The sequence below is a fragment of the Chelonia mydas genome, chromosome 20 (genome assembly GCF_015237465.2).
Source record: "Chelonia mydas isolate rCheMyd1 chromosome 20, rCheMyd1.pri.v2, whole genome shotgun sequence".
In the NCBI taxonomy this organism is placed as follows: domain Eukaryota; kingdom Metazoa; phylum Chordata; order Testudines; family Cheloniidae; genus Chelonia; species Chelonia mydas.
In genome coordinates, this window is record NC_051260.2 from 18,623,252 (window position 1) to 18,640,478 (window position 17,227).

The 17,227-nt window shown below is 40.5% G+C and overlaps 1 protein-coding gene across 3 annotated transcripts in view; it reads right to left on the reverse strand.

The window, feature by feature from the left end:
• PBX4 (PBX homeobox 4) overlaps positions 1 to 17,227 on the reverse strand; it is a 35,668-nt gene that overhangs the window by 5,929 nt on the left and 12,512 nt on the right. For all 3 annotated transcript variants that reach the window (XM_043532510.1, XM_043532509.1, XM_037887921.2), the window contains 5 exons: positions 14,996 to 15,069; positions 4,630 to 4,871; positions 4,061 to 4,251; positions 3,589 to 3,724; positions 3,130 to 3,286 (listed from right to left, as the gene is read on the reverse strand). In XM_043532510.1, coding sequence (XP_043388445.1) covers positions 3,130 to 3,286; positions 3,589 to 3,724; positions 4,061 to 4,251; positions 4,630 to 4,871; positions 14,996 to 15,069 — 800 coding nt within the window. The remainder of the gene's footprint in view (positions 1 to 3,129; positions 3,287 to 3,588; positions 3,725 to 4,060; positions 4,252 to 4,629; positions 4,872 to 14,995; positions 15,070 to 17,227) is intronic.

A 17,227-nucleotide genomic window follows, 5' to 3' on the forward strand; every position in this document is an offset into this window, starting at 1 on the left:
GGGGGCAGTCAGGGGACAGGGAGCGGGGAGGGGGGGAGAAGAGGGGCTTGAATGGGTTGGGGGTTCTGAGGGGGGTAGTCAGGGGACGGGGTCCCAGGAGGGGGCGGTCAGGGGACAAGGAGTGGGGGGAGTAGGGGGTTGAATGGGTTGGGGGTTCTGAGGGGGATAGTCAGGGGGTGGGAAGTGGGTGGGGACCAGGCTGTTTTGGGGGGCACATCCTTCCCTACCCGGCCCTCCATACAATTTCACAGCAAGATGTGGCCCTCGGGCCAAAAGTTTGCCCACCCCTGCTGTAAAGGAAGATCATGTCTTACTAATCTATTAGAGTTCTTTGAGGGGGTCAACAAACATGTGGACAAGGGGGATCCAGTGGACATAGTGTACTTAGATTTCCAGAAAGCCTTTGACAAGGTCCCTCACCAAAGGCTCTTAGGTAAATTAAGTTGTCATGGGATAAGAAGGAAGATCCTTTCATGGATTGAGAACTGGTTAAAAGACAGGGAACAAAGGGTAGGAATAAATGGTAAATTTTCAGAATGGAGAGGGGTAACTAGTGGTGTTCCCCCAAGCATCAGCCCTAGGACCAATCCTATTCAACCAATTCATAAATGATCTGGAGAAAGGCGTAAACAGTAAGGTGGCAAAGTTTGCAGATACTAAACTGCTCAAGATAGTTAAAAGACAAAAGCAGACTGAAGAACTTCAAAAAGATCTCACAAAACTAAGTGATTGGGCAACAAAAGTGGCAAATGAAATTTAATGTGGATAAATGTCAAGTAATGCAGACTGGAAAAAATAACCCCAACTATACATACAATATGATGGGGGCTAATTTAGCTACAACTAATCAGGAGAAGGATCTTGGAGTCATCGTGGATAGTTCTCTGAAGATGTTCACGCAGTGTGCAGCAGCAGTCAAAAAAGCAAACGGGATGTTAGGAATAATTTTAAAAGGGATAGAGAATAAGACGGAGAATATCTTATTGCCTTTGTATAAATCCATGGTACACCCACATCTTGAATACTGCATACAGATGTGGTCCCCTCATCTCAAAAAAGAGACTGGCATTAGAAAAGATTCCGAAAAGGGCAACTAAAATGGTTAGGGGGTTGGAACGGGTCCCATATGAGGAGAGATTAAAGAAGCTAGGACTTTTCAGCTTGGAAAAGAGGAGACTAAGGGGGGATATGATAGAGGTCTATAAAATCATGAGTGGTGTGGAGAAAGTGAATGAGGAAAAGTTATTTACTTGTTCCCATAATATAAGAACTAGGGGCCACCAAATGAAATTAATGGGTAGCAGGTTTAAAACAAATAAAAGGACGTTCTTCACTTGGCACAAAGTCAACCTGCGGAACTCCTTGCCTGAGGAGGTTGTGAAGGCTAGGACTATAACAGGGTTTAAAAGAGAACTGGATAAATTCATGGAGGTTAAGTCCATTAATGGCTATTAGCCAGGACGGGTAAGGTATGGTGTCCCTAGCCTCTGTCAGACGGTGGAGGCGGATGGCAGGGGAGAGATCACTCGATCATTACCTATTAGGTTCACTCCCTCTGGGGCACCTGTCATTGGCCACTGTCGGTAGACAGGATACTGGGCTGGATGGACCTTTGGTCTGACCCAGTATGGCCACTCTTATGTTCTTATGAAGCCACAAAAGTGGTCATGCAACCCTCCCCAGCAGTGTGTTTCAGGTGTCCAGACAGCCGGCAGAGAGGTAAATCACTGTGGGGCAGGGGGTGGGATTGAGAAAGATTCGGCTAAGTGGCTCCTACTCTGTGCCAAGCTCAGCTGCTAGTTCTGGCTGGGCTGAAAAGAGGAAGTCCCATCCTCCCCCTGCACGGCATTCAGGGCCATGTCAGACCCACCCCCAGATTTCTCCCCCGCCCCCATGCTTCCTGCACTCATCACTCCTCAGCTGCAGGGGGAAGGATCACTGTAAAGGGAGTTGCTCCCACATCCGCCCAGCCCCTGTGCATCCAGACCCCCTCATACACAAACCCTCCCACCGAGCCTCACCCCCCCACACCCAGAACCCCCCTTGACGAGCCCCATTCCCCCTGCCCCTGGACCACCCCAATGAGCCACCAGTACCCAGATCCTCACACTACCAAGCCCCAACCAGCTGCACTTGGATCCCCACCCCACTGAGCCCCATTCCCCCAGCATATGGGCCCCACCCCCACTGAGCTCTCCACACCCAGACCCCCCCTGCTGAGCCCCATCCCCCCACACACACCCAGACCCCCCCTGCTGAGCCCCAACCACCTTCACCTGAACCCCCCTGCAGAGTCCCATCATCATTTCACCCAGAACTCCCCCCAACAAGCCCCTGTGCATCCAGATCCCCCCACACCCAGATCCCCCATTGAGCTGCTCGCACCCAGAGTGCCCCACCCAGAACCCTCTGAACCCACACCTGGATTCCCCACACTAAGCCCCTCCACACTTGTATCCTGCCTTGCTGAGCTTGCCTGCCCGCACCTGGCACGGAGGGGCAGTGCCCTGGGGTGTTTCTGGGGCAGGCTCAGTCCTTGCGCTGTGTCAGGGTTGGGTGCAACCTCACCACTGAGTCTGTGTCCCTGGAGTGCGGTGTGGTGCAGTGCTCTCCCACCTCTGTGCAGCCAGTGGTCTGTGCTCCCCATTTATTTGCAATAAAATTTGCAGAATTTTAAAATATTGTGTGCAGAATTTAATTTTTTGATGCATAATGCTCTCAGAAGTATAATATGAGGCTTCCCTATAGTATTCGCTACTAATTTTTTTCCTGAGGAGACAGATATGGTCAGGAATGCACAAATTATGTGGGACAGATTGGTTAGTCTCTAAGGTGCCACAAGTACTGCTTTTCTTATTGTAAGGAGAGTGATCACTTTAGATAAACTATTACCAGGAGAGTGGGGTGGGGGGAGGTATTTTTTCATGCTGTGTGTGTATAAAAAGATCTTCTACACTTTCAACAGTATGCATCCAATGAAGTGAGCTGTAGCTCACGAAAGCTTATGCTCAAATAAATTGGTTAGTCTCTAAGGTGCCACAAGTACTCCTTTTCTTTTTGCGAATACAGACTAACACAGCTGTTACTCTGAAACCTGTCATATTTTAGAGGCAGCTTTTCCTTACTTACCAGAATTTGGTGTTGATGGGGAGTTTGCCTGGTTACCCTGGGCCACCACATTTGTTGCATCCACGGCTGTTTTTGCTGCATAAATGTTAGCCTCTTCCTGGAACTTCCCCATATTTTTTTTGTACCGGATTCTCTTGTTACCAAACCAGTTGGAGACCTAGAAAAACATCCCTGTCAATACTTGACCAAACTATCATGATCTCCTAGTAATTATTGAGGCTACCACCAGAGGTAACTCTTAAACTAAGGTTAGAGGGAAAAATTTGCCATACAGCCTCTAACAAAATCTAGGATGCATAAAAGCATCTTTCACCATAATAGGTGGTAATAATGAACCATGAGAGTTTAACTACAAGTCTCCTAATGACAGAGGACTACTGATATTTTACAAAAACCACACATTATTAAAATAAAAAAGCATCTTTACAATGAGAGCAATTTCAAAAAAGCACTGTATACCTGCGAGACTGTGATGCCACCCTTCTTCGCTAGCTCTTCTTTGGCTTCTTCACTGGGGTAAGGATTACTCAGGTGGGAATAAAAATATTCATTCAGTACTTCTGTTGCCTGTTTGCTGAAGTTACGCCGTTTACGCCTGTAAATACACAATAGTTATTCTTCCTGCTAAAAAGGAGTTAAAGAACATACCACAGGGATTTGTCTCATCTCATCTCCTCTGAAATCTACTCTATATTGTTTCAGCAAATACGCAAGACAGACTTTAATAGCTATTAAAGATTGTAATATTAATGATAACTAAGCATACTTCATAACACACGACCAGTGGTGTGTATTTAAAGATATTTATACTAGTTCAAGGTTGTAAATACACGCATTATAACTCTTTTATAATTACTGGCATCAAGCAAACACATCAGAAAATGTGGTCAGAGCCAATAGCTGTTGCCATTGGGTTGTGCTTGTTTATTACCTTGCATCAAGAAATCGTGAGCGCAAGATCATCACTGCCTCACATGTGCTCTGTTTCAGCTGCATCTGGATAGTGCTGAATTTGCCATGGATTATGTTCACCATGCGCTCAATTTCTTTTGGTGAAATTGGCCTTGTTCTACTCTGTTCTCTGAGAAGGTTCATAACGTGGGTGGTGAACTCACTGCACGCCTGAAAATAAATTAAATCAACACACACAATAAAGTACCCCTAAAGTTCGGTTTAATTTCCCCAGTAAGTGAATAAATCCAGAATATTTTAATTCACGTTTAGCTTTACTCCTCTATTTCCTCTTAAAAGTATTGCAACAAGTATAATCTTTCAGTTAGCTTAGACATCAGACCAGGCAAGTTTAATGAATGTCAAAAGTCCTTTCATTTTAGTCTTATTCTAACATAGTGAGCTGAAAGATTTTTAATTGAATTTGCCATCCTTGCATTTATACGAATAGATTATACTCCCTGTTCTGCGCTTACAACCAACAGCAAAGGAAAAACGGTTATTTTTTTTAATTGAGATGATAAAAACTCTTCCATGCAGAAAGATCACCTGTTCATATTTCTCTAGCTCAGAGTGGTATATCTGTCGGATCTGTGACAGCTTGGCCCTGTAGTCAGAGTGTTCAATGCTATTGTCATTTGGACAGCCACCTGATGTTGCTGCTACAGTCGTAGGTCCTCCTCTTCCTCTTTTCTCCGGCCCGGAGACACCCTCTGCCAGCAACATGTTATCTAGTCTCATTAGTTGAGCATCGGGGGGATCTTCCTCCTGAATACCGCGAATACTTAACACTAGATAAATATAAACAGGGATCAACAGGTTATTTCCAAAGTAGGGAAAAAGTCAGCTTTAACTCTGGTGATTTATTTATATTCTCTTCAGATTTTAACAGAGTAATGTCTTCATGTACAAGGAAAAAAATCGGACAGTTAATGAAGCTGAAAGATGACAAATTCAAAATTCACAAGATGCTGCTAAGACCAAGAATTTACCAAAATTTAAAGAGATTGTACATTTTTATATATATATATATATATATATATATATAAAAATAAACAACAAGGATATACTGAGTTATAGTAATTAACATTAAAAAAAAATGTTGGAAGGGACTTAAAACCTCATGCTTTAGATCTTAGACTAATCTCTAACTATTAGAGGTTAGGTTGAGAACTTCATGGAACAGATAACGCCCCCATTGGCCCCCTCAGAAGCATCTGGTGCTGGCTACTGTTGGAGACAGGATACTGGACTGGGTCTGATACACCATGGCAATTGCTTTATTCCTAGACATGTAACTGAAAAGAATGACACAAAAATACAAACCTCTATGGAAGTCAGTACAACAGGGATGAATTTTGCCTAGTCTATTTTATGTCACCAAGTCTGACACCTCTGAATTTCCATTAGAATCAGACCTAGAGGTATTACTTTGTGAATAGTCTAAAACCACCAAAACAGTCCTATACTTATGTCTGAATTGTACATAAGTCTCTACTAATTGCAAGAGAGCCAAGCTTTAGAGCTGTTTATGAACTTACATGCTTCTACACATGTAGTTTGTTTAAACATGTTTATTTAAAAATATATAATCATTTCCTTCTCCCAACAGTGTTTTGTCTCAACAGCTGATTGGGGCCAATCTCCATTTGAAATAAGAGCTTGCAGGGCAGTTGAGCAATATATGTACGCAAACATTTTTCAATTCTTTTTAATTCAAATTCTTTGCTTGTTAACCACAATTTTTAGTCTCAAGAGAACAGTAGGTGCTAGACAATTTTTGTTAAATGACTGAAGGTTGCAAAGCTTCAGAGATTTGATATCCTATAATATTCACACACCAAGGACAATTTTTTTTTAAATACATAGATTCAAGATGAGGGAGATATCATAATTATGAAGCAGTTGGGCAAAGGGACCATCTTTCACTATAGGCAAGGCCAGGATCCTGATTAACAAGCATACTGACACTTACTATACACAGATTACAAAATACTGAAACAATATAAATAAAAATCCAGATTAGTTTACAATTAGAAATTCATAAGCCAACATTCACAATTCTGAAAACACGCATACTACACTAAAAATTAACTTTTAACTTTTGCTGAGTCACACAATATTTTACAAACCATACAGAAACTATAAACCATGCAGACAGCGAAAAGACAACATACCATCTTAAACTGCCAGTGTAGTCAAACTGTTCTCTTAAGTGTGCCCCCCGAACCTATTCTTTCTGCCTTTGCCAGCAAAAAAGTAGAGCAAGGGCACGCACACAGTACCAGGGTGTCAACATAAAAACCTTAAGACCTTGCTCCATAAACCATAAATCTTGCTCCACATAACAGTGTTGGCTTTAATAAAAAATAGTTCTATTATGTCAACTGAACCTCAGTTGCTTAACTTTTTTAAAGTTACACAACTCCAGCAAAAGTTGGAAAAAAACTGAAGTACTCAATGCTTTTTTTGCCTTGGTCTTCAGACAAGGTCAGCTCCCAGACTGCTGCACTTGGCAGCACAGTATGGGGAGGAGGTGAGCAGCCCTCACTAGTGAAAGAACAGGTTAAGGACTATTCAGAAAAGCTGAACATGCACAAGACCATGGGGCCCGATGCAATGCATCCGAGGGTGCTGAGGGAGTTGGCTGATGTGATTGCATAGCCACTGGCAATTATCTTAGAAAACTTGTGGCAATCGGGAGAGGTCCCGGACGATTGGAAAAAGGCAAATATAGTGCCCACCTTTAAAAAAGGGAAGAAGGAGAATCTGGAGAACTACAGACCGGTCAGCCTCACCTCAGTCCCTGGAAAAAATCATGGAGCAGGTCTTCAAGGAATCCATTCTGAAGCACTTGGGTTGAGGAAGCGGATCAGAAAAAGTCAACATGGATTCACCAAGGGCAAGTCATGCCTGACCAAGCTGATTGCCTTCTCTGATGAAATAACTGGCTCTGTGGATATGGGGAAAAGCAGTGGTCGTGATATACCTTGACTTTAGGAAAGCTTTTGATACGATCTCCCACAGTATTCTTGCCAGCAAGTTAAAGTAGTATGAATTGGATGAATGGACTATATGGTGGATAGAAAGCTGGCTAGATCGTCAGGCTCAACAGGAAGTGATCAACAGCTCAATGTCTAGTTGACAGCCGCTATCAAGCGGAGTACCCAGGGGTCGGTCCTGGGGTTGGTTTTGTTCAACATCTTCATTAATGATCTTGATGATGGGATGGATTGCACCCTCAGCAAGTTCGCGGATGACACTAAGATGTGGGGAGAGGTAGATAAGCTGGAGGGTAGGGATAGGGTCCAGAGTGACCTAGACAAATTGGAAGATTGGGCCAAAAGAAATCTGACGAGGTTCAACAAGGACAAGTGCAGAGTCCTGCTACAGGCTGGGGACCGGCCAGCTAAGCGGCAGTTCTGCAGAAAAGGACCTGGGGATTACAGTGGATGAGAAGCTGGATATGAATCAACAGTGTGCCCTTGCTGCCAAGAAGACTAATGGCATATTGGGCTACATTAGTAAGAACACTGCCAGCAGATCGAGGGAAGTGATTATTCCCCTCTATTCAGCACTGGTGAGGCCACATCTAGAGTACCGCATCCAGTTTTGGGCCCCCACTTACAGAAAGGAGTTGGACAAATTGGAGAGACTCCAGCAGAGGGCAATGAAATGATTAGGGGCAATGATTAGGGGCGAGGGGCACATGACTTATAAGGAGCGGCTGAGGGAACGGAGCTTATTTAGTCTGCAGAAGAGAAAAGTGAGGGGGGATTTGATAGCAGCCTTCAACTACCTGAAGGGCGGTTCCAAAGAGCTTGGAGCTAGGCTGTTCTCAGTGGTGGCAGAAGACAGAACAAGGAGTAATGGTCTCAAGTTGCAGTGCGGGAGGTCTAGGTTGGATATTAGGAAAAACAATTTCACTAGAAGAGTGGTGAAGTGCTGGAATGGGTTACCTAGGGAGGTGGTGGAATCTCCATCCTTAGAGGTTTTTAAGGCCTGGCTTGACAAAGCCCTGGCTGGGATGATTTAGTTGGGGTTGGTCCTGCTTTGAGCAGGGGGGTGGACTAGATGACCTCCTGAGGTCTCTTCCAACCCTAATCTTCTAGGATTCTATGAAAAGAAAAAAAATCCATCTTCCAACAGCAGAAAATAGTCCTGAATTCCTTTCAGATCACCTAGAGAAAACAGTTCTTAATTTTTGCATCTTATATTTTTGCATATTTTTTGCAAGAAAGTGTGTGTAACAGACTGATATGGATACACCATTTCCTCCAGATACAGTACTTCCCCTACTACATATTCAGTCTTAAAACAGTGTATTTACTGAAGAGTTTCAGACAAAATCTTCGGCAAAACAGACTGGCATTAACTCCAGAGAATGGGCAAAGTTTTTTCCACTTTTAAATGGTTTTAAAATACATATATGCATAGTGAAACACCATTTATGTAGCAAACACTGCCTTGCCACCCATAGCTAGCAGTTTCATGGTCCTCAACTTTGTTTTACTCTCTCACTAGGTTTTCAACCTAGTAAGTCTGTTCTTCTGACTTCTATAATTCACCCTCCTTGGCCTCTCGTTCCAAGACTCAGTCATAGAAAATGGAACAAAACCAGTTCCACAGAAAGAAGAAAATGAAAAGCAAACTGAAAAGATGCTCTCCGTTAAAACATGAGTGGGGAATTCTGCTAAACGAGTGTAAGGAAGGGAAACTGTTGCATATTTTTTAACCAGAAATTAAAACAAAGGAAAGCATATTTTTATTGCAGATCATACACAAAAGTGTTCCTCTAACAGCACCATTACTGAATAGATACTTTTGTAATGTGGAAACAAGAGGGGAAAAAACCGTAGTTGTTTGTTGTTGTTTTTTAAATGCCAGTTCTCTATTTCCAAATAGTTCTGAACTACGGGTTGGCCACTGGGACTGCAACCACGTGGGCAAGTGAGCCAGAGTTCATTTGCTAACTAATCTTGGCTAAATTTCACATTAAAGTATTTTGATTGGTAGGTACGAATACAATTAAGAGGAGCAGATATATTTGGGTCTCGCTTGCCATTTGAAAGCAATTCTGCCAATCCCTTTTCCATATGTATATATTGCATATCAGAATCTGCCTCAGTGCTAGAGTCAAGTTCCCAGCTGCAGCTTAATTTTCTGTCACTTGTCTAATTATAGTAATTAGACATTAGTTATCAATTACACATAGGCTCATCTCAAGTCAACTGTTGAAATGCATGTATGAAATGCTTGTAGAGTCTCAAGGGAAGAATTTAGTTGGCTGACTCGAGTAAGTCACAAGTAAGTAGAGAGGAGTTAAATATCATTAACATTTTGTAGGCTGCACTTCTACTCTGGTAAGTCAAATGTTTATTTAATGGAACTCTGTCAAGATGATTAGACCTAAGCATTACAACTGAGCTCTTTTTTTTTTTTTTTTTTTTTTTTTTAAAAGCCTACAACACAACCTATATTTTAAACAACTCCTGGTTTAACTGAAATTCACTTAAATTATACATATAATTGCCCCAAAGATCAGATATTTTAAATGGTTAAATAAAGCCATTAAATTAAACTCCTCAAAGTCAGACTTTCACTGGGCAGCTGTCATAGGTGGTCAATTTTTAGGCCTAATACTTTCAACATCCCTCTTCAACTAGTTTAACATTTGAGTTATTTTTGGTATTAATAAAAAATGTCTGATTCATTCAAAACTATCTATATGAAGAATTCATAACCAAGAATTTGCTGCACGTAGCAGCCTGTTCAAATCAGTGAGAACAAAAGCTGCATTCATTTATGTAACAACCCTCTAGAGCCAGTAATCATGGAAGAGGATGATTGGATGAACAAAACCATAACCAGCACAGCCACTTTATAGGGTGGTATTAAATCCAGCGTGTGGAAGGGTATTTAGATAACACAAGCTGCCTGTAAGTCACTTCAGTTGACACCATCTGGATTTAGTACTGGTTTGTCTTCTATCAAAAAAAGGAAGTGTTTGGAGCAGTAGAAAAACAAGAAGCTAAGGATTCTTTAAACAAATTCAAGCCTATGACAGAGACACAAGAACAATATTAGGATTTTAGAGTCTGTTAAGAAACAGGTGAATCTCCTCTTACTTTTGATTTTTTTTAAAATTCAGGCCAATCTCATCCCTGCCCCAATAGCAATCTTGGTCTCCTCAAGACAACACTAGCCTTCAGGACTTGGCAGAAGTGAAGTGGAAGCATTAAAAACCACTAGTCAATATGCTCCTCCCCCTGCACAATCAGGGACATTTGTAGCACAAATGAACCTTTAAAGCCCCCTAAAAAAAGCCTTTTTTCATTGGCATTAAACAATGATTAATTAAAAGCAATGACAATTGATGATGCACTATTTTCTCTGATGGAGACAAATCGAAAACCAAAAAGTTTAGCTTGAGTTTGCCCAATCTGATCAATCTCCCAAAGCTAGTAAAGACATAATTGGCTACTCTCACACAAATATTAGAAATAAAAAAAATCACTAATACGATCACAAATTTCTAAATTAACATGGGTATCCCACATCATTTTCCCCATATGGTATTGTGTGGATTGGTTCGGTCACTTCAGTTTAGAGGTGGGTTAGCAATGTTTTGCCTTTTGGTAGCCCACTGGACCACTATACTAATTAGATCAATTTGTTCATCACTGTATCAATACCTTAATAAGTGATCAACATATCAAACTGGACAAAAAGATCAACACATTTTTTAAGTTGCAGCTACTCTAGTGTGTACTGCATTTTAAAACCCTAAGATGTACAACAAACAACATTATTATGGGGTTGTGTCTCAAGACTTTATTGAACTGAAGTGGGAGTAGTTGGATTTTTTCTAGAAGTTGTACGGTACTCTTAAAGGTAATTACCATGTACAGTACCAGAGGATGAGTGACTAGAAGAAAAATATAATTCATGGGTTCCTACTTTAGTTTTTGATACAAAATATAAATGAAGACTAATTTATTCATTTTGTCTATCTGTCCAGCAGATAACTAGACTATTCTAAGTAAATGTTCTGTCATTCTGCTTATATAGTTAACTATCACATATTCAATGTTTTAAGCATGACTCAGACTTGTCCGGGCTTAGTAGTATGCCCAAATCTTTCACTATCCATCCATCATTTTTATGAATGCTTTTAACAAACACCCTTCAGGATCATAAAGCCTTTTAAACTGGTGCTGTCATATACACTAACATGGTATTATACATTCCCCAGCACAACACCCACTAGATATTCATCAAAATGTAAAATAATTATACTAAGCCCAATGAAATTCCCATCATTTCTAATTAATCCTTAATTAAAATACATCACAACCTAAGGTACTGAAACCTCACTCAATATGCAAATGCAATCATTACAATATATTTACATATCATTAATTAAAGATCTGCAGTTCTGTAATGAACTGTATGAGATCACTGATGCCAAAATAAAAATGATATGCAATTTGTTTAGGCTTGTTTTCCTCTCCAGATTTTCTTCCACGTGGCAACAGAGCAGAAAAGCTAGAGGTAAATAGATCTATTGGCTGTACAGCACACAAGAACAGAACCTTGAACGTTAACCTCTTTGAATTTTAAGGCATTAGAAGAAGAGGGATAGGGTGGATTTGAAAATGCAGGTCTTAATGGCCCACTTTGTACAGGTATAAAATGACTACACAAAGCGCAAGGCACTGGGAGTCAGAGGGTTGTACAGGTGCTGACTGACTGGAATTTAATAAACAATTCTGATGTGACATGAGGGAATCTATGGAGTAAGAAGATTCCTTTTTCACAGTCATTTTTAAAAATAGAACTGCAGAGTAATTAATTGGCTCTCAGCAGGAACTGGGACTAACTAATCAGCACTAACTGCATGTAGAAAGTGCACACATTTTATTTATTTGAAGACTTGGTGCCTATCGCAATGGCATTCGGTAGCCAAACAACTTTTTTTAAAAAAAAAAATAATCTCCACACACATCACTTCAAGCCATCCCTTACTGCTACCAAGAGAGAAACCCTCATAATCGCATCATTTAACAAATGGGCCTCCCATTGCACCCTGAAGGCTATCAAATCCAAGCTACCATTAGCCACAAGAGGGAGCAAATTCCACAGCCAATGACCCTCTGCGAAGAACAGCCCTCAACCCCCACCTCCACCCTGGGGAGCCCAGTTCTGGGGAATGACAACAAAGTTGCCTCTCCTGGTCTCAAGTGTTGTGACAGGACAAAGCTTTCTTAAAAGTCAATATCTGAAGGTCTTGTAGATTCTCCACCACAGAGGAGAAGAAAACTAATTCAGAAGGAAGAAAAAGGCCAGCATGGTTCTGAGTGCTAAGGAACAAGACAACAATGTAGGAATGTCAACAAACCCAGGGACAAAGGGAAAACACCCATTTAGCCCCACACCACTTGCCAAGTTCTGTAATGGAATGAAAAAGTACAAATTGAATTAACCTATTTGAACAGCTGGGATGTTAGAGGAAGGATATATTGCAGTCAGTGGGAGGGGGAAAAATGGTATGTGTTATAAATTGCTAAACAAAAATACTTATTGATTCTTTGTACTGCAGTCATGCCCAGAGCCCCATTTTGCTAGGCACTGTACAAACACATAAGGAGACAGTGCCCGTGCCCCTGCCCTAAAGAGCTCGAAATCCATCATAACTCAGGTGTTTGCTGCAGTCAGTCAGGAAAAGAAAATCCTCAAGGATAATATTTGCTTTTATTTCCATCGATGTACACACCTGGACATTAAAGCTATAAACAGCTTTTATATTTGGATAAGCATAGCTTTCTGGAGTCAAGCATCCGATGTCCATGGCAGCTGAACACCAAGAAAAGAGTCTGCTAGACAGATTTATTAACAACAGGTTTTTAAAATATTCTAAGACAGAACAGTACTTTTGCCAGTTCTCAAAAGAATTAAGTGGATGTTATTGTGAATGAGGTTAGTATGGACTTCAAGGAGCACAACAGCACATTGCTCCACTGAGGGAGCACTGTCTGCCCCCCAAAACGTTGCTTGGGTTAGATGTACCTTCAATAAATGCACGTGGACTGTGTATCTACGACATACTTGAAAGTGAAATCTATTTCAGTATATTTTTCCTGGTGAAGTATATAAATAAAAATGTCACTCTACAAACTACAGTGACTGAATTATTTAATCCAAAAAGAAAAATATAAAAATAAATCATATAATTCAGAATTCAAACAGTTTGAGAGAAGGCTAGATTTGGATAAATCAATTTAACTGGCAAAGAAGAATAGTCACTTTTACAAGTATTTTTTAAAAAGCACTTTCTGGGCAGAATTTCTCTGCACTTTCCAGCTGGCTGCTCAATGGAGGGGCACATGGCTTATCCTGAGCTATTGTGAGTGACACTGGCACAGTAACAAAGGGAATGTGGGAGAGAGGTTTGGGGGGGCCAAACATGTTTTAAACTGATTCTGAACTAGAAAGGAAGCTTGTGCGCCTGGGTCACAAAGAAAGCCTAAACCTTATGCTACAGTATGTCCAGGCTTTTATTTGCTTGAAGCCATAACATCTGCTCTCCATAATTTAAATAAGGAACAGACAGACCATCAGACATTCAAAAACCTATGAGACCAAAACAAATCCAGTGTAGCCAAGGTATTGGAGTCTCTTGTTACAAATATGTTTAAGTCAAATAGAAGTTAAACTTCCAGGTTATAACACAGAACAAGCAAATCCCAACATGGAAAAACAAATAAAAAGGGTGCTGCAGTGCTTGGATTAGTTTCCTTTTAGCTGTTCTAAGATTAGCTCCTGCTCAAAGGAAAAAACCACATAGGATAAACAGACATAAGAGACTATAGCATAACTGTTCACAAATTTCTATTCCTTTAAAATTTTCCTACAACAAAAGAAAATTGCTGCTATGAGAACTCAAAATACGTCAATTATAACATTCTCTTTACACAAAAGTGTGAGTGTGTTGCATTTCATTTAATATCACGTACTGCCTTTGATGCCAAGATCATCATTGAAGATATAACTAGATGGCCTTTAGTTTGGAAATATGGTACAAAAGTGACATACAAGAAAATTACAAGTTATTTTTTTAGTACAGGTTCAGTACCAAGGGCAGTATTAGGATATAAATGTTAAGCAACTTATATAATAAAGAACACATTTTCTACAATTAAACAGGTTCTACAAGCAACTATCCTTTAATATAGCATCCAAATTAAGTAAACTCAAAAGTTTACACAACAAAGCACAATAAAACATCCCGACATCATTGCCCAGGAGTTTATAGATGAACAATTGATACACTGGGTGGCCAAAATCAAAATCCACTCGCTCCTAACAACCCCATTCCTCCTCACAAAGAAAATAAGTCACATAATCCACCTGTCAACTCAGTTTCCTGCAGCTTTTGTCTTCTTTCCCCATCTATCTTCTGCTTCTCCTCACAGCCTCTCTTTTCTGAGGTCTAGTTCATTTTCCAGTGTTAATCTCCTAGTCCCTCCACAGTTTTGGGACCATTTTCTTTCAAGAAATGGCATGACAGACACAAAGGGGTGACAACCAGATACAGAGAATGTCTTTAACAGAATGCCTACACACGTCTCCTCAGAGATTATAATTGTAATGCTTACATTTTATTTTGTTTTTCAAATCAAAAGCAGTGAGCAGTAATATTTCCTTCAAATCAGGGCACGGCCTACAGTGTAGGAAGCAAGCTACAAATAATCTCCAACCAACAGAGAAGTATATTAGGCCAGGAAATCACCATTAAAGCCTTAAGCTGTAAAAATCACTCGGTAAAGACATATCTCAATTGCACTTGACCCAGGAGATGTTCATGTCTGATACCCAACTTTCTAAAAATCATTCAAAAATTCCAACAACACACCTGTTTTTTCCTTGATCTCACACAGCACACTGAAGAGAGCTGGTTTCATTCTGTGGCAATTCAAGGCATGTTTTCTGAAAAGGAGAGAAAGCAAGGATGAATGCCAAGTGGAAGGGGAAAGAGGCAGGACTGCCAAGGTTTATAAAAAAATGATTCCATGTATTTGTAAAAATGAGCAAATAAGATTAATGTACACTTAGAAGTTCTAGTCACACAGTTCACTCAAGGTCATCAAGAGAAACTCTCTACCAGAATAACTGAAATACTCAATTGCTTGTAGTTGGCAGAAGCAAAATAGAAGTTAAACTCTACCGAAAGTATATTTTCTATGATGTAGTCAACAAATGGCTGCTTTCTGAATTAGTATTCTTCCAATTGCTCTCACAAAGCAGTCCATCCAAAATGAGAGAGATCCGCATTTTTACATTATACAGATTCTGAACATTAAAAAACAAAACAGAACTCAATTACCATTGATCAAATCAAATATTGTTTCTTTCAGTTTAATCAAACTCAAAACAAGTATCAGTCTACAAACAAAAGGAGACTGTCCTTCCCCTAGAACAGAAATGGAAGAAATTGCACCCTGAGGATTGTTGGGATCTCTGTGCAAGAGGGATGAAAGGTAGAGATACTTTTTAAGAAGGGGTAGGCCTTAATGGGACCAAGAGCAGGCTGGTTGTCTGTTAAGGGGACACCTCTGTGCAAGCAGGAGGACCTAGTGCCAGAAGCCACATCATATGTAACTACTTATAAATTCACAATGTGGAATATCGTGCAGAATGTGTCTGACTGCATCCTTAGTATGAAATCATAGCAGACATTAACTGCTTCTTTGGAGCGGTTATGTTTGTGGTGAATATATTAAAAACAGCATTTGCATATTATGAGCTATACCTGACTTTGATGCACCCATGTAATTCTATCAAAGAAAGGGGTTTACAATAGACATTCTGACACAGTTGTAGCTGGAGGGGCACTCAAGCCCCACTAGAATGTTCATCTACTTTTCCAAACAACCTAAAATACATTCTACTTTGATAGAAGCCACATTATGCTTCTAGTGTTTGAGACCGATACCACCTCATTTTCTGTCCTTGTTTATCCAAACAGAAAGTATGGGAAGGGGGGAAAGTATAGGTTTCAGAGTAGCAGCCGTGTTAGTCTGTACCTGCAAAAAGAAAAGGAGTACTTGTGGCACCTTAGAGACTAACCAATTTATTTGAGCATAAGCTTTCGTGAGCTACAGCTCACTTCATCGGATGCATATGCTCAAATAAATTGGTTAGTCTCTAAGGTGCCACAAGTACTCCTTTTCTTTTTGCGAATACAGACTAACACGGCTGATACTTTGAAATCTTTGTACCCCTGTATATCCTAAGAAGTTTGAGACAGAAACTACAAAAGGAGTTCTCAAACACCCTGATGAGATATACTCTGCATCAGCAAAAATACAGTTTTTATAATACCAAAATATACAAGAATGCTGAAATTAATTCCTTTGCCCTTTTTTCATCTACAGCAAGTAATGTCTGCTTCTCTCCCTATCAATGGTAAAGCTCTTTCCATCACCATCTCAGTTGGTCTCTCCTCTAGTCACAGAAGGCATTAAATTTTATTTCAGTTTCATTCAGAAGCCTTAAAAATAAGTGTTCTTGTTGTGTCTGGTACCTTCATTTTTTTTCCCCCCCCCAGACATTTGCTGTGGGATCTTCATACACAGCTGAATACTCAAGCTACTTGAAAATCTCAAGTACCAAGAATTATGACATTCAAAAACCAGTTGGAGAACACTTCAATCTCTTTGGTCACTCGATTACAGACCTAAAAGTTGCAATTCTCCAACAAAAAAACTTCAAAAACAGACTCCAACAAGAGACTGCTGAATTGGAATTAATTTGCAAACTGGATATAATTAACTTAGGCTTGAATAAAGACTGGGAGTGGATGGGTCATTACACAAAGTAAAACTATCACCCCATGTTTATCCCCCCCCCCACCGTTCCTCAGACGTTCTTGTCAACTGCTGGAAATGGGCCACCTTGATTATCACTACAGAAGGTTTCAGAGTAGTAGCCGTGTTAGTCTGTATTCGCAAAAAGAAAAGGAGTACTTGTGGCACTACAAAAGGTCCCCCCCCCCCCCCTTCCTGCTGGTAATAGCTCACCTTAAGTGATCACTCTCCTTACAGTGTGTATGGTAACATCCATTGTTTCATGTTCTCTATGTAAA